The 25,495-nt window shown below is 42.5% G+C and overlaps 1 protein-coding gene across 4 annotated transcripts in view; it reads left to right on the forward strand.

Annotated features, from left to right (window-relative positions):
• Positions 1-25,495, forward strand: part of Celf2 (CUGBP Elav-like family member 2) — a 640,994-nt gene that overhangs the window by 82,428 nt on the left and 533,071 nt on the right. For 2 of the 4 annotated variants that reach the window (XM_028891961.2, XM_028892009.2), the window contains exon 1: positions 16,751-18,566. The exons of the other annotated variants lie outside the window; for them this stretch is intronic. In XM_028891961.2, the coding sequence (XP_028747794.1) occupies positions 18,514-18,566 (53 nt within the window). In that variant the 5' untranslated portion in view covers positions 16,751-18,513. Of the gene's footprint in view, positions 1-16,750; positions 18,567-25,495 lie in introns of those variants that run through there. 4 annotated transcript variants of the gene reach the window in all.

The raw sequence follows: 25,495 nt of genomic DNA on the forward strand, positions 1-25,495 counted from the left end.
GGGGAAAGTCCCACTTTCATAGACAAAGGTAGGGTGACTTGATTGCCAGGTGCTGTGTCCCAATAGAGGGAGCCCGTCACCCTACAGGAACCAGGTAGGCATGCGTGGGAGGCAGCTGGTGCCTTACCCTTTCCATATCTAAGCAGAAATACAAGCATTGGGTAAACTTCCTGCCCATAGACCTTATTAATTGTAAGTTCCCAGAACCTAGCCTAGAAAAAAGGAGAGAGAAAAAAAACAAAAACAATGTGTTAACTTAGATTTAAGTGAAAATTATCTGAGACCCTGTGGGAAGTTAAATGAAATTTAAAGAAAGGGAGGTTTGCGCTCCTGTGTTGTGAGCTAAGGTTTAGATTGCCTCGAAGAAAAAAAATCACCCCTTGTTTGTTTCTCTAATAAAACTGTAATTCTTTATGGTATTCTATGGATAGCACAGGTAGGTAAAAGGACATAAGAGGAGATGGGTGAGATGGGTTAGTCAGTATAATGCTTGCTGTACAGCTGTGAAGACCTGACTTAGATCCCAGCACCTCCATTTATAGCTGAACATGGTATTGTGTTCCTGTAATCTAAGCAAGTAGAGACAGAGGATCTGGAGTGACCTGGGCAAACATATCTAAATCTGAGTTCCAGGGTGGTGAGAGGAGATGTATATCTGTTTGAGATATACATATCTGTTTGAGATATATTTCTGCCACATAAAAAAATATAGTGGAGGATGGAGAGTGAATGAAGACACCCAACATGAACCTCTGGTACACACACACACACACACACACACACACACACACACACACACACACACATACACACACATAGACATGGATCAGACATATACCAAGGACTCATTACAAGGCATTTATAAAGAGCCCAGTAGGTAATATGCAGTTAACTCCAAGTCCTTTCTTCATTTACCCTTGTTGATGTGTGCATGTGTGTGTCTCTGTGTATACATGCACTCCACAGAATGCATATGGAGGTTAGAGGAGACCTTGCAAGAGTTGGTTCTTTCCTTTTACTCTGTGAGTTGCTGGGACTGAACTAAGCTTGTCAGGCTTTGTGGCAAGCATCCTTACATGCTGAGCCATCTCAACAGCCCATCATTCACGTTATCTTTGCTTATATGTACTAAATCCTCTCTCCGAGCCTTACACTCATAGAATGGATCCTGATCCCAACTGTGTTCACTTAATACTTGCCAATAGTAGACTATCAATGGTTTCAGGAACAGGCACAAAATCCAGAAGCCAAAAATTCTAGCTACTTCTGCCCTGCTTTCTCTGCCAAGGTCTTTTCCTACACAGTCAATTAAGCAACTGCAGCATATGGGTAATGTAGAGCCAGAGACAAAAATGAGAGCCATACATTTCATAAACATAAACCCTGAGTTAAGCCAGAGCATGGCTCGAGGGGCCACCAACTTCTTTCATTACTCTTCTACAACCCTTCTTGGTTCTTCTTCTATGCTTATTCCTTTCTTCTTTCCTCCTTCTCCCTACCCTGTACCTCTTCTTTCATTTCTGTTAGGAAGCATGGGGCCAGACCCCACAGGTAGCAAATTGAACCATCATGAACATACAACCCAAGGTTCACAAATTGTGATTCTCAGCATCCTCAGCTAGGATATTTTCCTCCTGACCTCATTTCTCCAGGTTTGAATTCAAATATTCTGGAAGGAGATCTAGGTATTAGCATATCTAAAGTATTCCCCCCTACACACACACACACACACACACACACACACACACACACACACACACACACAAAATCCTAAGGTGCATTCACTATTGAGAACCATGGTGTTCTATATTCTTTACTCTTACGTGTTTATCTATAAAATGGGATCATCAGTTTAAAGCTGTGTATAAAAACTTTTTGAACTCAGGGCCTCCTCACCCAAGCTGGGCATACACTCTTACCCATAGCCTCAGCCTCAATCCAAAAAGGGTTTTAATCCTCCTGTGGCGTGAAATCCCTTCCAAAGACCCATAGCATTGGAAGAAGGTTTGTTAATGGCTGAGAGTCAGTGTGGATAAGGGTGAGGTTGAAGGTAAGATCGAAATGAGTGGATTTAATAACTTTGCCCACTTGAAGGTCTGAAATTAGTGAGTTTTGTGGTTTGGTTTGATTTTGCTTTGTTCTTTGTAAACAGAACAACCCATACTTCTTTTGAAGAAAACAAAACAAAACTCTTTTTATCATATATTTTGGCTATCTAAAGGGATTTAAATTATCTAGTGATTTTGGTTTTGATGTGAAGTTTAGAGTCAAAGGAAGAGTGGCCCTTTCCAATCTCACCCAGTTCTAGGCATATGTACATCTGGAGTGAACAAAAGTGAATGGCCCCTGCGGGCCTGGGCGTTTTGAAGCAGAGGCTCGGTGCTGGTACTTTGTGGAGTTGCCAGGGTCACAGTAGAGTAGGGAACTCTGGAGATCTTACCCCATCCCCATCTGAGGCCACAGTGTGTGGGAACAGCAGGGAAATCCTTCCAAACCAAGGAACTCACACAGCTGTAGCCTCTGGGATTTGCAAGCGCTGGTGACACCATTATCCTGAACCCAGCACATCAACACGACTCTAATTAGCTTAGCCTGTCAGTGGTATTAAGTTGGGGTTATTACAGACTCCAGTAACTGCTTCACTTGGGGCTCAGCAGGTTTCAATAAGCAACATGCCTGTTGATAAAACATTCTCCTCTCCCCAAGTCATCCCAGAAATGTTAAGAAAGCAAATAATTCTATCAAAGAGAACATTTTGTGAAAATGAACCCACTTATCAAAAAAAGATAGTCTTCCGGGTCTATCTTGGGATTCTTTAAAGAAGCAGAAACAATAGAGAAAGGAGGTGGATTTCTTAGGAGAAATTGGTTTATATGGTTGTAGAAGCTGAAGAATCCCTAAATCTAAGACCTGTCATCTATATACCAGAGTTCCAGGAAAGCTGGGGGTAGAATTGAGTCCAAATCAGGAGGCCAGAGAACCAAGAACAGTTGATAGTATTTGAGATTAAATGTTCCATCACAGTTATGCATAAAATAGGGAGCAAATGCTTCTTTTTATCTCCTGCTACCACCTTCTATCACCATTGGTTATGTTTAGGTGATCAACGAATGAAGTGATGTCTGCCTGCATTGGTGAGGACAGCCTCCTGAGTCCACCACTTAGAATGTTCATCTTTGTTGGAATTGCTCTCTCTGGTGTGACAAGAAGCATGGCTGAATCTGGGCACGCTGTAGCCAAATCAAGTCGACACAGTTAAACTTCAGTGTACCCTCCTCACTCTTGCCAACAAATAGCACTTATAGGATATCCAGAAAGTGGTAGCCCATGTCTTCCCCTTTCCCTCAGGCTCTCATCTTGAAGGCCTTACTTCCTGAAGTAAGGCTTTGAGGTTTCTTGACTTACATAACCCATGATCTATGACTGAACTAGGAATGTATTTAACAAAAAAAAATAAAATAAAATAAATAAAAAATAAACAGGCACGAGGATGTAGGACTGGAGATGAAGTGGCAACTCCACCTGCATTAATTACTTTCATGTTGCTGTGATATAGTATTTCACTTGAAAGGTTCATCTAGGCTCACAGTTTCGGTGGATTACTATTAGCGCTCGGAAAGCTTGTTGGAACAGTTGCAGCTGCAGAAGTGGGAGCATGAGGTGGTGGTTGTTTCACATGGCAACAGAAAGAAAACAGGATTTAGACAAGCCCTTCAGTAGATATGATCTTGAAGGGCTTGCCATTATTGACCCACCTCACCACTAAAACCTTCAGAGAGTAACCCAAGCTGGATATTCTGCCACTGGCTAGCCCTTAGCTCTGTCCTCTTACCTGAAAGAGGGAGGGACATGGATAAGGGCCTTCTGCATGCCCTTATCTCTACTACCAGACGTCATACTAGCAGTGTTGGCTCCAGGAAAACTTCCAAGCAAAGCACTTGATCACACTGAAAAACATTGCAATTGGAAGTTCTTAATTATATAGTCTTAGAGTTTGTCAAGTTGCATTCTACTGCATTTGTATGATGAAGCTTAGGAAGGATTATTTTCAAACGCAAAACTTACATTATGCATTTGACTTAAGTTTGAGCTGTGGCCAGTCCTCTCTTCAGTGATCAGTAAAGAAGCCTGTTGTAGCACAGTGGTACTCGGCTCATCCTGCCCACGAGCGTCCCTTAGAAATTTAAAAAACACTGGTACTGGACTGCCAGCCTCTGAAGTTCTATTTCAGTTTCTTTCTAGACATTGGACTTGTCAAAACTCCCAGATGAGGCACAACTCTCCCATAGATGCAACCATACCCTAGGATTTATGCAAAGGACATTAAATCAACAGTTTCAGCCTGTTGGTTGTGGCATCATTCACAGCAGTCTATCTCTGAAAGGAACTTGCATTTGTTACTTCTCTCATTGCTACCAAATACCTAAGAAAGAGCAAGTAGAAGGGGAGAAAGGGTTTCATGGGCTCACAGTTTGAGGGGATACAGTCTACTGTGGTGGGAAAGTCATGGTGGCGGCAGCTGGAGACAGCTGCTCACATTGCTGCCACAGGCAGGAGGCAAAGAGTGATGAATGCCACTGTTCAGTCACTGTGTCATGTTTATACAGCCTGAAAAGCCTAGTCCAAGGAATGGTGCCACCACAGTTGGGGGGATGCAGGGGGGCATCCCACCCCAAATTAATCTAATCTATAAATCCCTCACGGGTATGCTCAGAGGTTTGTTTCCATGCTGATTCTAAATTCCATCTGATTGGCATTCAGTACAAAACACCACACAACCTAAATTCATTCATGGAATTAATAGATAAATATGAGGTATGCATGTACAACAGAATAATATCCAGCCCTAAAAAGCATGGTAGCCTGTCATCTGTAACATGGGTGACCTGGAGGTCCCTATATTAAATGAAATAAGCCATTCCACATGATATCACTTACATATGGATTTTTCAAAGGTAATTTCATAGAAGCTAAGAATAGGGTGGTATTTTCCCATAGGGCAGGAATAGGGGAATAATAGGGAGAGAGTAAGAGATTGACAAGACATTGGCCAAAGGTTCAGAAATGTTAGATGAATAAGAAGAATAACCTTAAGAGACCCATTTAACAGCATGATGACTATAGTTAATAAAATATATTGTGTCATTGAAATTGAGAAAAAAATTAATTTTAGATGTCCTCCCCACAAAGTTAGAAGTATGGGAGGCAATGCATAAGCTATTTAGTGCATAAAGGAGAGGTTCTGTGAGGGCTGTGTGTATGATTTCCTGCTGCTCCACAGTCTATGGCTCAGCTACTTTGTCTATGCTTTTGTTTGGCATTGTTGAAACCAAGACCATGATAGCTCCTCACACTCCATAATGTTTATGTGAACACTAAAACAACAATATATAAATACCTCGGGCCATCAGAATGCCAGCATTAACAGAGATTCCTTCAAACCTAGAGATTCCTAGTCGGGAGTATGTAATGGACTCAATAAGGATGACCTAAGCCTCCATGACAGGCAGCTTCTTATAAATTAGGTCTGCATGGTAAGAAAGCTTCAGTTGTGATCTCCCTGAAGAAAAATTCTAATAAAGGACTAATTATTTTTTCAAATGAAGTTACTGTGTGTGTGCTTCTGTGGGTAGATGTATGTGCAAGTGAGTCCTTGTGGAGAACAATCTTGAGCATCATTTCTCAGGTGCCATCCAACTATCTTTGTCTTTGAAATAGAGTCCTACACTAGCCTGGAACTTGCCAAGAAGGCTAAGCTGACTGACAGTGATCCCAGGTTATCTACCTTCCTTTGCCTGCTCAACACCAGGATTATGAGCACATACCACCATGTCCATTTGGGAGTTTTGCTTGTTCGTTTGTTTGTTTGTTTCATTGTTTTTCATTTTTAGGCAGTTTTTGGAAACTGAACTTAGGTCCTCATGTTTGCCAGGCAAGCACTTCAGTGAGATGTCTCCCCACGGCTAGTACTAGCTTTCTGGATGCTGTGATCCCACTCAAAGAGTGGAAGTCACATTAACAGAAAACAAATGGCTTCTTGTTATTTGTAGGAAGTCCAAAGAAGTAGAGAGAAGGATGGGGAAGCAGGAAAACATGTTGCCATAGTGACCAGGTGGTCTGCCATCTCCCTTGGGAGGTGGAAGAGCAAAATGTATCTAGAGTTAAGCTGGTGAAAAAAGAAAACCAAAGCATAGTGTATGTAAACAATCCCCCTTGCCTCTGAAGGAAGTATTTATAGCCTACTCTTTGCAATTATTATTCACCTATAAGAATTAAGGAGTAGGGATTTTTTGTCTGTTGTTTTGTGACAGGGTATCATTATGCAATACAGGCTGACCTAGGACTGTCCCATTCCTGCTCTAGCTTTCCCACTGCAAGGATTACAGGTATGCTTACCACCCGCAGCTAGAATGGTGTTATTAAAACAAAGAAATACAGAAACACAGACACACACAAAGCAAAGCATTGAGCCATAGAGGAATTGGCCAAATACTTGCCTTCATAGTGAACCTAACGTTTCGGAAAAGAATTTCCAATTTACAAGTGAATAAGCCTTGTGGAGAGAAAGCACAGATTAGATGGGATAAGAACTGTGTGGATTTGTGATAACTTTAATACGTGTTAAATATTCAGTTATAAAAAGTCCTCCCTCCCTGCATTTCTAATTATAAACTGGCATATTCATTTAAACATTGTCAGCAAGAGATCAGAATTCTCACTTTTCAGTACTTCATCAGGAAGAAAGCCCTTAAGGTCTGATATCACACACACACACACACACACACACACACACACACACACACACACACACCAGAAGAAAAAATCTTATTTTAAAGATTAGATCAAGCCTTTCTCTGAAAAACAAAGTATAATACTTTCTAGTCCATAATGCCAGCCTAATAGCAAAGTTATAGGGGATTTTTGTTACGCTACAGTAACGAATTGATTTTTGTTTTGTCTTTTTATTTTATTTGTTGTTGTTGTTGTTGTTGTTGTTTTGAGATATGATCTTTCTTGAAGCCCAGGATGGCCATGAGCATCTGCCCCTCCTGCTTCTCACACCTCTCAGGTGCTGGGAATACAGGTGTGCACTGCCATTATAGGTCTATGAGGAGCTAGGGATTGAACGGAGAGCTTCATGCATGCTAGGCAAGCACTCTACCAATGATGCTACATCCCAACCATTTAAAAGCAGAGCACACTTTACAGTAAAAGAAAGCAGAGAGACTGGAGAGATGCCTCAGCATTTGCTCTTCTTGCAGAGGACTGAGGCTTGGTTCTCAGCATCTACACAATGGTTCACAATCATCTATAACTCTCATTACAGAGCTGATGCCCTCTTCTGGCACCCTTAGGCAATGCATGCACATGGTGCACAAACAGATAAAATACTTGTACACATAAAATAAAAATAAGTAAATCTTTAAAAAAAAATAGAAAAACAAAAGCTAAAGGTAAAAATCCAATTTCTCCTCTGTTTTCCCACTTCCCATAAAGAACAATTATATATTATCAAGAGAGAGATATCAAGCTAGCTTGCTTCCCAGGAAGCCTCAGGAGGCCATTGGAGGGGGAGGGGAGTCAAGATGAGTGCAGTGCCCAGCAGGGATTCTGTAATGAATGGATTTTGAGCTTTGTGAAAAGCATTCTTTGTCTGCACATAAAGAGAGGGCTTTGTGGTTTCTGCCGGTTGTTTTTATCGTTGCTCTCAATCAGCTGAGCCTGTTACGTTCTTTTTCTTCCTAGATTGCTAGAGCACAGTTCTCAGTGGCTGCATTCCTTTCTCAGTTTTGGTCCCTTTATGTAAGGTGACCATCAGAGCCTAGGAGGAGGAAGAGATGGCATGGCAGAGCTAGCTTACACCCTAACAGCTTTCTTTTCCATTGGAAAAGCCACACCTATCTGAGTGGTGATAGGATGGCCTAGGAGTTTACACAACAAAACACTTCAGCCAGCACACTGCTGCCATGCTAGCTAGCTCTCATTAGAGAGACATTTCCCCGGGCCTGGTCTTCAGTATGAGTTGAAGAAAATGTAGGTGAAGACGAGAGAGAAGACTGATATAAAAGAGAGTGCTGGACCAATAAATCTCTTTCCAGAAAAAAAATAAGATGGAAAACTGGTGTATTTTAGTGAGCACTCCCCTTCTTCCACCATGGTACTTCTCTGTAAATTGGGGCACTCATACCTAAAAATCTTGGTAGCAAGATAAAAATACTGTTACCACATTGTCTGTAACATCTAATTCCCTGCCTTCATTGCTTATTTCATTTTTAAAGTCTTTCAATATTATTCCATCAACATATCTTTTTAGTGGTGTCGCACTATCCCATTTCAGAAGATACAACATTGTGCATATAAACATGGGTACTGATGTAATGTATCTTGATGGATGTTTAGGCTTCCTTGATAACTCTTCAATATATACCAATATACCCTGCAGTTCTGTGAAGGTCTTACTGCACAAATATTTCAAAAGGATGTGTTTTATAAGGTTTTTAGAACAAATGGCTTCCCTGAGGACAAGGACAACTCAGCATTGACCTCTAAATGGCATCATTTCTTTGTATCACTTTCCCTATTCCATATGTTCTCTTTGAGGGGTTTCCCACTTCAGTGAGCCAAATGCTGTGCCTTGTTTATTTTAATTTACATTTCTTTGAGCCTTCCCTTTCTATGCCATTTCAACCTGAATTCCTTCTTTTTTATATACTTTTTCCTGGTTTGCTTTTTACTTATATTTTCCCATTATCATATCTGTGAGCATTTTTCTTTCATAGATGCATATTTGTACCTTAATTGATTTTTCATATTTTAATGGCATATATAATTTTGATAAATGGATTTTTATGTACTCAAAATATATAAAGTTTCCTTTTTTCCACAAATAATATTCTCATTAATGCTTTGAGAATTTCATACAATGTGTTTGATCTCATTCATACCACTCACAGCTCCTCCCATATTTACCTGTACTTAACTACTGACCCACCCCCATCCTCTGTCTGTCTTCCTTTTCCTCTCTCAAACCCCATCTAGTCCAATTTTTACTGTTCAAATACTCTTGGGTGTGGGGCCTATCCTGGAGAGTGGCTGACCTAGAGGGGTCACACTCTTAAAGACAACTGATTCTCCCTCTTTGTGTCTTTAATAATTACTTTTTATTTAAGAATTCCCTTTGTAATTGCTTTTACTTGAAAGCAGAGTTAGAAATTACCACTCCTATGTTTGTCTCCAGTGTTCTGTGGTTTTACTTCTGTAGTTAACTATTCACACTGCCTGATAGTAGTTTTTTGTTTTCAATATGAAGTGAGTTCAGGTTATACACCCACAGAGCTGGGTCCCAGTGATGTACTTCCTCCAGCAAGATTCTACCTCCTAAGTCCCGGAGCCTCCCCAGACAATACCACTAGCTGGAGACCAAGTATATAAAAACAAGAGCCTATTCAGGACAGTTGTATTTAAGCCACAATATTATCGTGGGCAGGTGGCCATTATGTTGCACTGGCTACATGGTTCAGAGCACCAAGTCATGTGGTGCTTTAGTCAGGGAGCAGATTAACAGGGAGCTTCCTTGCTCTTAATAGCAAACTTCTGGCTTCTTCCTTCTGGCTTGGTCTGTGAATTACCTATATTCACAGAAAAGATTTGTTTAAAATCACATTGCTCTTTCTATAAATAGTCCACTTGAATTGCATTTATGACTCTAGCACATCCTCACCAGTCTTCCTGACTGTCAGCAGAAGACGTCCTTTTCTAGTGGAAAAGCACCTGCCTGGAGTCGGCTTCACCTGTCCTGAGCACTAACCAGGAGCATCGCTTACAGTCTCTATGCTACACTTCCATCTGAAAAATCGGCGTGAAGGTAGAGTCAGCCCTACAGACTTAGACAGGTTCACTGTAGCTCCTGCACCTGCTCAGTAGACAGCTCTACCCATGGATCCTTGCTGCACAACATGACTTACCAGGGCTCTCTGCAGAGTGGAAAACATACCAATGGTATCTATGGATTGGTTGTCATATTTCACAGCAACAAGAAGTGAGGGACTTGTAAATGCATTTGGCACAGTAGTTTTATGACAATCTAATTTTCTTCTTGAAGGTTGGGTTGCATTTTTGTACAAATTTGCTTTTTTGTTTAGTAATTCAGTTATATTTTACTTTACAAAATTATTGATCTGCCACATATTGGAACTTTTACAAAGCAGAGGAGAACAAAAAGGTAAAAGGTTATCCTTTATCACAGTGAGATGCCATGCCTCATGTGATAGACAAACCTGATAATATCTGGATGCTACAACATCCTTTGGTTGCTAAATATACAGTCAATCTATAGTTTGTTTACTGTGGTTAATATCTTACAGGAAATGAACAGGTGATCGGCTGTTTAGATCTCTGACTCTGGCCTGACATTGCACACTTTAACTCCATTTTCCTCTGTGGCATCAGTGGGAAGGCTTGCCTCTTCCTCTCAGTGATCCCGGGGCAGTATTCCAGGCGAGGCAGTCCTGGAACAGAAATTGGCATTGTGTCGTTGACAGGCAACTTGGCAAGTGTGTTTGGCTTTCCACTGAATCTCAGATTTCCCTCTCTAAACTGGCAAAGAGTTGAGTCTTTAAACACACAACCCAGAAGACCCTAATGCCACCGTTTAATGCAAAGCAAAACAAAAGGAAAAGATTGGGAGATCAATATTAAGGCTTTACTCCCTAGCCTGTGGCACAGAGACGGAACAATACATCTCTCTTTTGAATGTCTCTTTGTGCCTGTTGCTGTAAACCATGAGTGTTAACAAAGACAGGCTGGGAATTAGAAGCACACAGCTTGAACATCGCATCTGCCCTGGCAGCTCAAGAGTTAACCAAAGCTCTAATGTTTTTTGCCTCCTGGATGGACTGAATTTGGCCTCTGATTCCTCTGAATGGCATGCAAAGCAGCCGGCTGGGTGTGAGTCCCCTCTTCTCCCTTCTTTCTCACTTTTCAAATATGTCTGGCACAGACCCAACTTCCCCCTCCTGACTCCACTCCACTTTGCTCTCCCGTGCAGCTGAACAAGATTCCAAATGAGAAACAGCATTCCTTCCCAATCTTTAAAGGAGGGCCCAAACCCAGTGGAAAACATACCAATAAATATGTGGACCCTGAATTATTGTGCAGGGGCCTTCCTCTATTCTTAGCAGTTTTGAAGCTGTATGTTCAGAGATCTTTCGGGGTTGGTTTTTGAGTTTCTTTTAGTTTGTAGCGTCCTGGAATAGCGGTCCTTCGTTGGTTGACGAAGCACCAAAACACGTATCTTTGTTCCTGGGCTTTTCATAGCATCAGATGTTGCAAGTAAAGCACGAAAGCACTTGAAATTCCATTAAAGCTACATTCCTTTATCTAAAAGAAGAAAAACGCTGTCTTGGGAAGTTTGTCTCCATAGACACCATTAAGTGAAGATATCTACAATGCACGTTTTATGTAACTGAAGATTAATGGTTAACCCTTCCTGTGCTGGCTTCTGACATAAGGAGCTTGAAGTGAAAGCAAAAAAAAAAAAAAAAAAAAAATCCAGCAGCCCTGTTTACTGATTCTCTCTTTTTTCTTACTGTTGTTTGTTTTTAAATTACAGCTTTGGTCAAAAGCAACCTGGAGTAGGGCTTCTGTGTGCCTTGTAATACAATGTGTTCTGGTATTCTAATACAATAGAAGCTTCAATAAAATAATTAAAAATAATTAAATATATTTCGATGCCTTATCAATAACATCAAGAGAACCATTACAGACCTCCATAAATAACAGCTAACCTTGACAGTGATGCTAGTATTTTTATTTGAAAATTAGTCTGGCATGTGATTGCCAGATCCCACAAATGAAAACCCAGGGACCATAATCAAAGTTGTAATATATATATATATATATATATATATATATATATATATATATATAATACTTATTATATTTAATTAATGTTATATACTATATATTATTAATTATATATGGTTAAATATCATATAATTTTTTAGTATAGTTATGTCTTACACAGTATTCAGGGACACAGTCATACTAAAATATAATTGTCTGTTTCTCTGAAATATAGCACAAACCAAGCACACTGTATTCTCCCTGGCTACCCTGGTCTGTCCCAGGTTTCCAGCTGTGGTTTCCAGGCTTGGTATGCCATAAAAAGCTGTAGAGCTTCCTAGGACTTTCCAGGGTCAAGAACAAGCATGCAAGTTTCTCAGCTCCTTCCATCTGTCATCTTAAAAACTTTCACACATCCTCAAGCCCAGGAAGTCTTCTCTTCCAGCAGCAGAACACATTTCCAGCTAGTCATTCCACATCCGTCAGAGAAGGCGCTCAGCCATTTGAGGAGAAGGTGAGATCTGGCAGCTATGAAGGAAGGGAAGACGAGGACGCACAGACCTGCAGAGTCTCTGTCAGGAAGGAGCTGAACAGGAAATGAGTAGGAAAGAAGCAAGATTTTCTAAAACAAAAACAAGAAAACTTTAAGAAAAATCTGGTCCCTAGGAAGAAACTATACTTTATTAAACATGGAGAAAGAGTTTTAAAATAAAAATAAAAAATAAAAATAAAATAAAAGCAGGGTTAGGGGAGTGGTGGGGTGCAAGCATGAGGACCTGAGTTCCAGTCCATGTCACCATGTAAAGCCTGTGCATGCCTATGACCCTGGTACTGTGGGCAGAGACCAGGGCATCCTCAGAGAACTCACTGGCAGCCTATCCAAATTGGATAGCTCCTGATGCAGTGAGAGACTCTCTACCAAGGCAATAGTGTGGAAAGCAATAAAGAAGGACACTAGATGGTCCTCTCTGGCCTCTACTTGTACCACACAGGTGCACACATACACACACTCACAGGCATGCGACATGCATTTAAGACACACACACACACACACACACACACACACGGTTAAAAGCAAAAAGAAATAAAAATGTGTACTTCTCTCTGTACAAAGCACATTTAAAGAGAAATTTGGGGGCCAGGAAGATGGTTCACTTGATAAAACACCTGACCCATAAGCATGAAGAGTGAAGTTCAGACCCCCAGCCCCAGAACCCACAGGAACCCCCAAGCCTGACAACACATGCCTGTAATACAAGCAAATGCAAGATGGGAGGCAGAAGCTCCTGGGCTGGTGAACCTAGTCTGCTTTGCCAGCCTTCCAGGCCACTGAATCTTTGTCTCAAACAACAGGAGGAAGTGCCTGAAACAAACATTGGAAATTGTTCTCTGATCTCTGCACTCCCATAGTGTATCAAGTACGTACACACACACACACACACACACACACACACACACACACACACACACAATAATTTCTTGACTACCAGAAACCTACACATTGACAAGACAGAGACATGCTGAGATCTCATATCTGTCTTCCTGAGCTCCTGTTAAGTAGCTAGTTTAACTTACAGTTGGTGGTAAATGCTTTCTCTTCATTTGGCTGCCTCATGCATCAGGTGTTTCCTATTCCTCTGACATGTCTAATGAGTTTCCAATGTTCTGCCTTTTGCTCCAGTGATATTTGTTCAGCCATAGGAAACCCACCCAGGGTGCCACAGGACCAGGAATTGCTCTGCTTGCTGGCTGACATTGACCCCAGGACTAGCATTTCCCAGGTTGTTCTCAGCAGAGGCCTGGTGCACAGTACAAATTCCCGGACTCTGGCTGTCTCCTGACAGGGACTCTGCATGTCTGTCTGCTTCCCACATAACTATCGTCCAGAGCTCGTGAAGCCACAGGCTGGTAGGGCTTTGCTTGTTTGGATGTAGGAGATGCAAAGAGTGGATTTCCTTTTTTGTTTAGAATTTGGGTTGTAGTTTCATTTTTACGTTTTATCTGAAGAAACTGAAGAAGAGGAAAGGGCGCCACAGAGATAGATGTTAGTTATATGAAGAATCCACAAAGATGTTAGTTGTACGAAGAACGGACGGTTTTGTCTTACAGAGTCACTAATTTGGCCTTATCTACAAACAAACAAACACACCAAAAAAAACAAAGCAGTAGCAGCCAGGTCTGATGGCACATGCCTGCAATCCCAGCATTCAGAAGGCTGAGCAGAAAAATCAGAGTTTAAGGCCAGCCTGGGCTACAAGTGAAAGCAAACAAAGCAACAAAATAATTTCATGTAAAGGGGTCACTTTATCAAAACTGAGAAAAATAAGACAAAAAATGAAACTTCACAGCAACTCACACAGCAACACAGAGGGAAGATATAGTTTCTCAAGGCTGAACCTAACATTTTACTTCTGAGAATAAAATGCTTATTGTTGGCTTGCTGTGTTCCAGATAAGTAGCTGGCTCAAATCTGAACAAGGCAATGTTTTTGTTTGTTTGAAGTAAGCATACTGAGTTGACTAGAAATGCATAATTGTGATGGCCTAAGAATTAGCAGATTGATCTATTTTGTCTTAGCACTTGGGGGCTGAGCCAAGAGGCTCACTGAGAGTTCAAGGCCAGCCTGGACCACATAGAGGGACTCCAAAAACCAATGCCGAACAGCAGAACAAAAGAATCAACACATTTGGTATGAGCATTTAGTTATAGCAGAAATAGAAGAGTGAGCTAAAAAGTAAAAAGGAAATTTGCCTCAATTAAAGATACAAAATGAACATACATTGCATGTAAAATACTTGAACCTTAAAATTAAAAACAAAATATTTAGAGCACTTAGAGTTCAATGCATCTTTAATTGATCATTTTTCTCCCTTATATATAAATGCTTCCAAGAAATGGGTTTCAAATGATGTTCTGGACTCTACTAGCTTGGGAGTGATAGGGAGAGGCCTTGGATCTAATCCTGACTCCATCCCCACCTCATCAAGAAGCGCTCTGCCTGAGCATCACACTGACAGGAAAAGAGTGAGGGGCTGGGATTGCCCTCGTGTGTGGCATGAATCTTAAAAGTTCTTATTGATAAAATCAAACCTGAGGCCAGTTATTGGGGTGAACACTGGAAGATCAGAGAGACAGAACAGGCCACAGCTATCGCACCTTACCACTTCCTCAGCTGATTCTGTTTCCTCAGGCTGGAAGCCTCTGAGTCCTCATCCCAATGTCTCTCAGCTGAACTGCTGCTCGAAGCCTGAAAACTTAACGAGCCAAATGCTTAACCAGACAAATGCTTCTAGTTTCTGGTCCTCATGCCTTATGCACCTTTCTGCTTTCTACCACCACTCCCTGGGATTAAAGGCTTGCTTTCTGGGATTAAAGGTATGATGAGTCACCATGCCGGTCTGTATCCTTGGACACACGGATTTCTGCCTCTGGAATGCTAGGATTAAAGGCGTGTGCTACCACTGCCTATCCTTTATGTTTAATATTGTGGCTGCTCTGTCTCTGACCCCAGGTAAGTTTATTAGGGTGCACAATATTTGGGGGAACACAATACCACACTGGTGGACTTGTAGGGATACCTGCTAAACACAGTGCTAGGCAGCAAGTCACCTGCTTCATCCCTTCACACCCCAGAGCTCCCATTGACATCAGGAAGATGGCAGGGCCACTGGTACCTGGCCTCGTGCACAAGTTAGCTGTGAGGAGTGCAGTGGGTGGGCCGACTCAGGAAAATCAGACCCTGCCCTGTACTTTGGAACAGACTTCTGCTGCATCTGTTCATTGGGTCTTGGTGAAAGGTTTCCTTTGAAAGCAAGATTCTACTTGCTTCCTTTCAAAAGGTTTGAAAAACCCACTGCTCAAAGGTACTGTTTTCCCAGGCATGGTGGTTGATACCTCTAATCTTTGGGAGTCTGAGGCAGGAGAATTACATGGGCTAGAGAGTATGTGGGCAAACTTGGTTACAATAAGGCCCTGCCTAAGAAAAACAAAACAAAATAAATGATTTTGCAACTTACGATCATGTTTATCCATTTGTCCTTTGGCCCGAAGCCAAATCTCTTCCCCTTTTTTTCCTCCCATTAACCCTGAACTCGAAGTATTAAGGCCTCATTGCTCTCCTTTCCCCAGATCTGGATCCCTGTGGCACAGTGGGCTAATGAGATAAGGATGATGTCACTATGATTGCTGAAACTATTTCGTGGTAATCTTTTGTTTTTCTCTTGCTAACTTTCGAAAGGGAAAAACACTTTATTAATTAGCTGAGTGCTCACAGCCTTTTGGAGGTAAACTCTATATGAAGGCTACTGCTATGAGGCACATTGGATGAAACACTCGGGGATTAAAAGTGTTATGTAAATGTTTACACATGCTTATGACATGGCCCCATCTTCACACTGGGACGGCACCAACAGCCCAGATAGAAGCATGAAGCCCCAGGGAGGCAATGATTTTTTTTTTACAAGGTATGAAATTGTCTTTTAATTTTAGCATAAAGATAGTCACACTTTTGAAGAGTGTCATTCACAGCCATTAGATGATATTTATGACTGTGAAAGAAAGTAACTCTACGTTGAGGGTTAACTATTTTAAGAACTGGGGTAAAGTGAGGGAGTCGGGAAGCAAGGAGAAGAGGGAAACAGAGAAGGGATTAAAATGGCAGAGGTTTTTGGAGTGACTAGAACCTTTGACAATAAGAACGGCAGCTTCCAAAAGCAGGGTCTGAGGATCTGTATTTTTCTCTCTGGAAGAGCTGAGAAAGAACCATGGTATTCTCAAGATAGTTTCGTATTCTCCGTGTCTCTCTCTCTCTCTCTCTCTCTCTCTCTCTCTCTCTCTCTCTCTCTCTCTCTCTCTCATTGTATTTTGCTTTATTTTTTTTTGATGACCTAAGAGGCAAGAAACTGGAAGAAATTGTAAACCCCACCCCACCCCCTCCCCCCAGGCTGCCCAGCTTAAGCAGAAAGGCATTCCAGAATGCTCACTGAATCACATCCCGCCCTCCTTCTGAGGGCTGCCTCTTACTGATGGAGCGTGTACCTGTTAGCCCCAAACCCTGTTCTTTTGTGGTGCTGTGAGGATTCAAACCCAGGACCTCACTTGTATTAGTCAAGAGCTCTGCAGCTCTAGCCCTGAGCTACGCCCCAGCCTCTAAACTTGCTTTTCAGCAAAGATAAGGAGGCCACTGTGAGGGCCTCCATCTGCTCTGCACGGGGGAGACTGCTTCCTTCAAGCTGCTTCTCCATGTATGGTAATGATCTAAAATTTTCTTTTTTAAAATTAGAGTCAGAAAAAGGGGGAACTGACATAAAAGAAGGATGCACATAAAGCTTACATGGCTCACAGCTCTAACAAAAGCGTTGACAGTCTGAGAGCCTGGACTGGATGATTTCAAGGTTGTCTGACTCCAGGATCCTGGGAGGACAGGTGACAGGAGGGAAGGGTCCTGCCATAGCTGCTGAGAAGCATTAGCGAGAGCCAGCATCCCCCAGGCAAGACAGAGCCCAAGCCCGGGAGACAGTGCTTAAGAAAATAAGAATTCCATGTACTCAGAAAGCAATCCCCCACCCAGTCAGAACAGAAGGGTGAGCCAGGAACTGTGGACACCACAGGAAACAGCGCTGGCTGCCTGCTTGGTCAGATGCTCACTGCAAGGGTATTTGCTTTTCGTGTGTGTGTGTGTGTGTGTGTGTGTGTGTGTGTGTGTGTGTGTGTGTGTGAGTGTGTGGTGTCAAAAGACAGCTTGCAAGACTCACTTCTCTCCTTACACCATGGGGGTTCTAGGAATCAAACAAAGGCTTGGCAAAAAAGTGAAGCAAGCGCCTTTACCCACTGGGCCACCTCACAGGCCCTGTGTTTGGTTGGAAATAGAGGACAAAAAGCACAAGTTGGTAGACACTCGGACATTTTCACTTCATATTTAGAGTGATGGTGCATTTCCCTCTTCTTGTTATTTAAATTTAATGAGAAAGAAAGGAATGCGGTAGAGGGGGGAGGGTGATAGATGGAAATTCTGTAGGAAGTTGATGCCAGAAAACACAGTAAATTCGAGCTTGTTAGCAGCGTGGCTCCGGATTATTTCTTAAAAACAAATCCTAGTAGTAATGCAGTTACAGCCTCGGAGGGAAGCTCTAAGCCAGGTATCAGTGTCCCGGAACCGAAGCGGGAGAGAGAGGAAGCAAGCAGTCTTCTGAGGGGAATATGAAAGGAAGTCTCGGAGGCAGGAGAAGCCCCCCAAAGGAGGAGAAGGCTACAGCCCGCAGTAATCTGTAAATGATTGCTCCTAAAGTCTGGAAGCTTCAGGCTTGAGCTGTGTGTGTTCCAAAAGAAAGCCGAGGAGCACGGAGTTAATAAAGAGAGATTTAACTGAGAACTGTGGTTGGAATAAAGTGGGCTACAAAAAAGGTCAAATTTGATCAGTTGGAGCAGATTACAGGGGCTTTGAAGGGTGGTGTGGAGAGCTGGAACCGGTCTGGGAAGTAATAGAGCACAAGATTGATTCAGGGGGTGGAGAGAAGCCAGGACAAGCGCTTATCAGTCCTGGACGGAGGAAGAGCCGTGCTGCTGGGCGCTTCTCCTCCAGCCTGAGCCGCCTCTGCCTGCGTCCCTGTCACCCTGTCCAGGCACCTCTGCTCTCGGACTGGCGTTCCTTCCTTCCGAAGCTCTCAGACAATGGTTTCCCTAATCTCTGACTTGGACTCCCTGAGAGGCTGGAAAGTGTTAAGGTAGGCCTGCTTCGCTTTCTCTCCCTCGCTGTTTCAGTTCAGACCAGCTCCTCCTGCCCACCCCGCCAGCTAAGGAGAGCCTGCCTGGCATTCTCTGAAATGCCTGCGGTGGGGTTTCAGTGACAAGCCAACATGGCCGGAGGAATACCGTGTTCTGAACACGGACACAACAACTTTAGGCAGACCGACAAGGCAGGCACATGAAAGTGGTCCTCAAGTTTCACTGCAGGGGAGCGGAGAACACAAGCTTTCTTCGTGAGAGCTCCCTGCTATTTCAATGCTCCCACCCACCGCTGTCTGGCTCAGAAATGAGTCCTCATGGTTAATTATTGTTTCAGGGGGCACTGAAGGGATGAAATAGAATATGGTGGACTTTCTGGGACTTCACATAGAAGAGTAAATTTTTTCAAAAGAAATTTCAGTATTGCCCACACTTGAAGAGTCCAAAGAAATGTGTGTCACTCGGGTGAATTCTCTCCCCTCACATACACTCACAGGTCAATTTTGGAAAAGTTGATAGATACAAACTCGGCTGATCAGATAGTAGGTATGTAGTAATTCTCTCTCTCTCTCTCTCTCTCTCTCTCTCTCTCTCTCTCTCTCTCTCTCTCTCTCTCTCTCTCTCTCTCTCCTCTCGACACTGGGGCTGGGAAGTAGCTTAACTAGTGGAATGCGTAGGTAGCATGCGGAAGACCCTGGGTTTGGTCCAGAGCACTGTGTAAACTCAGCATGGTGGTACGTGTTCATAACCCCTGCACTCAGAAAGTAGAGGCAGGAGTTCAAAGTCATCCTTGGCTACAAAGCCAGACTAAAACCCCATCTCAAAAACAAATAAATATATAATGTAAAGAGTGACCTCTGACCTCTTCACACCAGCACTTAGAGCCTAAACTAAGCGGTGCAAGCTCACGGGTCGTCTCCACTTGAGTCTGAGTTGACCCTCGGCTGGAATCCACAGAGGATTGGTGGGTTTAACTTAACTGTAAGTGATATTTCCAAGGGCAAGCACTTGGGACAGTTTTTAAAAATGTTAAATTCACAGATGTTTTTAGTATTATTGAAAGTGGTTTACTCAGTTTTCCAAATACCTTCTCCAAACCTTGGTTTTGTCAGAGGTAGACTAGAACCCAAGCACAGGATACAGATGATTAGAAGCGTGCACGTGACTGGGGACCTGCCTAGTGACATGCGCCTTGTGCCATCTGACTTTTTCCCTTTCATGAGTCCTGCCTCCGTGTTCATCTGATTTCATTATTTTTTAAGCAATATCTATAAACAAGAACAAATAAAAATAGGCCAATGTTCATCTTCTTTTCTCTTCCAATTATTGCGTCACTTATCTTTATCTGTGTATTTATTCCCTTTATTGAATGTTCGTGAAGTCACTTATCTTTATCTGTGTATTTATTCCCTTTATTGAATGCTCGTGAAATGGTGGAGGATAGTGGCACATGCCACAGCCCACATGTATGAGAGTCTATCCCGTATGGAGACAGTTTTCACCTTGCAACTTTACATGGAATCCAGGTGTCAAGCTCAGTGTGGCAGACTTACCCTTTGCCCTCTAGTCCTGAATCTTACAGTCTAGAACTTTCTGCACATGCACATTGCTCATCATATAATATGTGCTCTTTCATAATCCTTTTTCCAGTTACAGCATATCCATGTTTGGCCACCTGTCATAGCTATGGCTTTAGCGGCCACGTGCAGCACTGTTCTGCCATGCTCGTTGATGGCCAAGTTACCTTGTTTGTTGAATATTTATATTACTTCCAGGCCTTGGCTTGTACTGACAGCAACAGGGTGGACATCTTTGCGGGTATAGATGTTTTACTTTTATTAAGTAAATTCCAGGACTTCTGAATGGGAAGGTTCACTTTATGGGTCTTTTGGTTACTTTGTTTGCGTGGCTGAATGTAATTTTTAAAAAATTATATGTTTCCTTATTTTTATACATATGCAAATAGGAGAGAGAGAGAGAGAGAGAGAGAGAGAGAGAGAGAGAGAGAGAGAGAGAGAATGTGTATGTATGTGGAGGTCAGACGCTAACATGCAGGAACTGTTTCTCTCCTTCACCACATGGCTTGTGGGATCAAACTCGGGGCCTTCAGGCCTGTCAGTAAGTGCCCTTACTTACTGAGCCATCTCACTGGCTGCTTAAACTTCATTTTTAATTGGGATGCAGTAGAGCATTTCTGTTAATCTTCTCGTGGCATAGATGCTGGAATACGTTTCATTTGCCTTTTCTTTCCCTGAAGATTAACCTATTTCTAAAATGGAAAGGTATTTTAAGAGTGTTTTCAAGAAATTCTTTTTGGGTGTTTAACTTAATATTACTGCACAAGTAGACGGGGAGGGCCCTGGCTTCAGAAATGGGTGTGGCTACGACGACAAGCTTTGAGAATTCGGTCCCTCAAAGGCCTTTTCAGTAATGCTCCCTTCTTAACCTATTTAAAACTCTGGTGATGTTGCCTTTTCTTATGTAAGAGAAATTGTTTTGTGATTAGAGTAAGTGAAGCTGCAGAGATTTGGACCTGGGAAATATAAACATTTTTACGTGGATGCTTTGGGTCCACTGAGCTAATTTTATACACACCTCTTCTTGGCAGGCAATGTGTTAACTATGTAGAGCCCTTTTCCAAGGTAAGAAATTATAAAGTGGTTAGACTTATTGATTTCATTTACATTTCCCAGTTGCTTACTGTAAATCATACTTTGGGCTAATCCAGGGGATGTGTATACATCTATGGATGTATATGTTTGTGTTCCTGTGTGAGGGTGCACATGCATATGCAGGAAACTCTGTGTGTATGTGTGTGTGTATGTGTGTGTATGTGTGTGTGTATGTGTGTGTATGTGTGTGTGTGTGTGTGTGTGTGTGTGTGTGTGATGTGCATGCGGAGGCCCAAGAAAACTTCTGTGTCATTCTTCAGGTGCTGTTCACCTTGGATTTGTTTGTTTGTTTGTTTGTTTGTTTGAGATAAGGTGTCTCACTGTCATGAACGTGCTGAGGCTGGGCTGGCTAGTCAGTGAGCCCCACAGATCTACTCTCCTCTACTTTCTCCTCACTAGGAGTAAGTGCATCACTATGCTAGGCCTTTCCCCCACTTAACAGCGATGTATTCGTTACTTTTCTATGGCTGTGATCAAATATCCTGACAGGAAGTAACTTAAGGGAGACAGGTTTTCATTTGACTTGTAGTTCCAGAAGGATAGAGTCCACCATGAAGGGAAAGGCATGGCAACCATCAGAGATAACCTGGGAGTGGGAGGAAGAAGCAGATTGGTCACATTTTACCTGAATACAAGAAGCAGTGTGAGAGCTCAGGAGATGTGGTGAGGCTATAAAAACCTCCAAGCCCACCCCAGAGACATGCTTCCTGCAGCGAGGCTCCGCCTCCTAAAGGTTCCATAACCTCAAAGAGCGCCACCATGTGGGGATTGAGTGTTCAAATACCTGAGCCTGTGGGGGACATTGCTCATCCAAACCACCACACATAGGTTCTGAGGATCAAATTCAGGTCCTCAGGCTTGTGCAGCAAGCACTTTACTGACTGAATTCTTGCTCCAACCCCCCTAGTTGGCTATTTTGATTCACTGACCTGTGTACTCATTCACAGGAATTCTCTGTTTAGAACGTTTAGGAGAAGCAAGGATTGGACCTAACTACATCAGTGGGTAACCTTACAGACAGATGCACAAAGTGTGTGCACCAATGCCATTCTCAGTGGTCTGTGGTAAGAGTTTTATCAATAGACACTTTAAAATTCCACAGAGATTGGGTACAAGACCCCATCCCAGTGGAGAAGGAGCAGCTTCTGCCCTTGCCAATCATCAGGTGAGGAGAACCCTTACCTCGTCATCAACAGCGTATCAGAAAGCAGAGAGGTGTTCAAGCCCACACAACCTGGAATATTTTCAGGTGTTTGGTCAGGACTGTGGTCAGGAGTCCTGCTGCAGTCGCTGCCCCTAGAAAATGATTGCAAGAGATGATTTTTAAGTGTGTGTGTGTGTGTGTGTGTGTGTGTGTGTGTGTGTGTGTGTCACAGTTGAGTGCTGTAAGATAGGACCTGAAAATGAAAGATTTCTTAAGTACATCTTCAAAAGCCTTCTGGTGATTAAGAAACCATTACTGCGGGGCACAACTCCGGGTCACAAACCCCTCTGCAGAGCTTTGTAGTTGTGACACTCTATCCTAGGTCCGTGCTTGTCACAGGGCAAAATAGGAGTGCAGGCAGTGTTAGTGGCTGTTTTCACTTCTCTCTACACAAGGGACACAAAAGAAACCTACTGCTACCAGAAGACACACCAGCTTCCAACCTGGAGACTCCCCTTTGACCTTTGGGAAAGCACAGCTTTACACACACACACACACACACACACACACACACACACACACACACAATTCTCTTTACACAGAAGAAGAAAAAATATGTAGTAGGGCTAGAGCAAAAGAAAACAAATTAGCCTGGTAGTAGTATGATTGCTATAAATTTTACTGTTTGTGGGTACTGAAAGGTAAAAAGAAGGGTAATAGTGAAGGAAACTGACCAGGGAATAGCATTCCAGACACTTGGCCTCTCCTCACCCTGCCATACCTCTACATCTCTTCCATCAGAGGGTCTTCAAAGAAATTCCTGTTTTGTGTTCCCATTTCAAAATGAGGGAATTGAGTACTAGCAGTGAAGGGACCAGAAGTCACTGACTTATTATTGGGCCAGGCTTTAGACTGTTCTCATTTGCAACCTCTCGCTGAGGGATTTTGTCCCTCACCTGCATTTCTGTTCCCATGTGTCCTCACATCAGTTAAGGCAGGTCAGCCTAGAATTCTCAGCAGAGCCCATCATGGGCTGTACAGATGGCTGATGCTGAACAGGATACAAGCTCTCTCTATTAGGGGACCCCATGGCCTCCTTTTCCTGCTCTAGTAGGTTTCTGAAGCACACCACTACCCGTTCTGGTATTCAGATAAGAGAAGTAGGTAGCGTTCCCTAGTCCTCCGTTTTCACTCTTAACTTACATCTAAACACTTCCCAACTGCTGTGGGTCTCTCCTTTTCTGGACCTCTCTTGGCCTTGCTTCTTCTTTCCTTGTATCTCTGCTTCAACGTCTTCCTTCTCAGTCGGTTTTTGCACACAAGTAGGCAATGTAAACATTCTCAAAGCCATCCATCAGATCCTGTTACTTTCCTAGGAGAAAAGCCAGTCTCTGCCTCCTCCCCTGTGTGACAGGACCTGTGTCACCCTCTCCAGATGCCTTTCTTCCCTCTTCCCCAGCTCCTGTTGCTGTGCCAACTCGAATCATCCTCTTTCTCACAAACCTATGTGGGCTTTCATAGCATTAGTTACTGACTCTCCCTACCTGGAGATCTCTCCTCGGCTATGGGCAGGGCGGTCATTTCAGTGAGGCCTCTCCCAACTCCCACCCCAAAGTTATCCAGAAGGCACTCTGCAGTTTATCTCCCACACAGGGGAATTTTCAGTATTCAACTACTTTTTACTGATAAAATATCAGTGTCTTATGTTTCGACCCATATTCTCATCATAGCACTGCCGCAGCCCTGCTACTTCCATATGCATTTGATTATTTGTTGTCTCTTCCTCCTTCACTAGAGTGTATAATTGTAGGTTTAATTGCTGCATACTCAGTGTGTAAAATATTCTCTTGCTGTTTTGAGCAGACAATGATTAACTGAGTAAAATTGGGAATGAATGAACGTGTAACTGTCTCTCTCATCTGACTGTACACTCTATATGGCCAGAGACTTTGTGCATTTTGTTCACACTGTAACTCCAGTGTTTTTTCATGGTGGTTTGGTGCTATGATAGTCAATGAAGAATGAATGAATGAATGAATGAATGAATGAATGAATGAGTGAGTGAAGGGTTCCCAATTCCAGCAAATATCAGATTCGATGACATGGAAATTTTCTGTGAGTCTGTCTGAGATTCTAGCAGGCCTCTTTATTGTTCAAATGGAATCTGTTCTTTCTGGACAAGTGAATGGTCTGGGATAGAAGTTAACAAGCTCTTCCTATAAAAGGCCAGTAGTAAATGCTTGAGGTTTCCTGGCTGTACAATTACTGTCATGACTCAGCACTGCTATTGTAGTGTCATAATGGCCACTGATAAAATGTAAACAAGGTAGATTTACTGTGAGCCAATAAAACTTATTTACAAAAAGTAGGGAATCAGTTAGACTTGGCACACGGCTCTCGTCTATCATGGAGACTTAAAGATGTGACCAACAAGAAAACAGAAGTGATTTGGACAGATAACTGGAGAGATGATTTCAAATCTCATATGAAAATGTGAATTAATGAGTTTGCTTCATTATTAGGAAAAATATTAAGAAGCCTGGGAGATGGTTCAAAGGTCAGGGATGTTTGAAGTCATGAGCATTTATCTCACAAAGAAGGTAATAATCTGTAGACAATGTATAGTTTGTCACATCCCTTAAGTGTTTGGATGAGCCTGAAAATGCTAACGAAACATGCTTTTCCTGCTCCTTACTGAGTATGTGAGGAATTCCCATTAATGAGGATAGCACATGTTGAGGATGGAAAAAAAAATACACCAGACCTTGACCTGCATCTTTCTTTTTCATTGTTCTCTGGCTTGTTTAGTTTACATTTCTCTTCCACATGCCTGATAAACCTTCCCAGATAAATTCCAAACTTATTTAAGAGAGTCTGCTCTGTGAGCTTTAACACATCCTTAGAGATGCTTTTCAGTTCATACTACAGGATATCCTGGAAGGGTCTGTAGAAACTAAGTATCCAGGGGGAAGAGGTCTGCTGGCCATCTGATGACCAGGAATTCATCTTCTCTGAGGATATGACAACGGTTCCCAACCTTCCTAATGCTGCCACCCTTTAATACAGTTCCTCATGTTGTGGTGGCCCTGATCATAAAATTATTTCATTGCTA

Source organism: Peromyscus leucopus, chromosome 5 (assembly GCF_004664715.2).
Source record: "Peromyscus leucopus breed LL Stock chromosome 5, UCI_PerLeu_2.1, whole genome shotgun sequence".
Classification (NCBI taxonomy): domain Eukaryota; kingdom Metazoa; phylum Chordata; class Mammalia; order Rodentia; family Cricetidae; genus Peromyscus; species Peromyscus leucopus.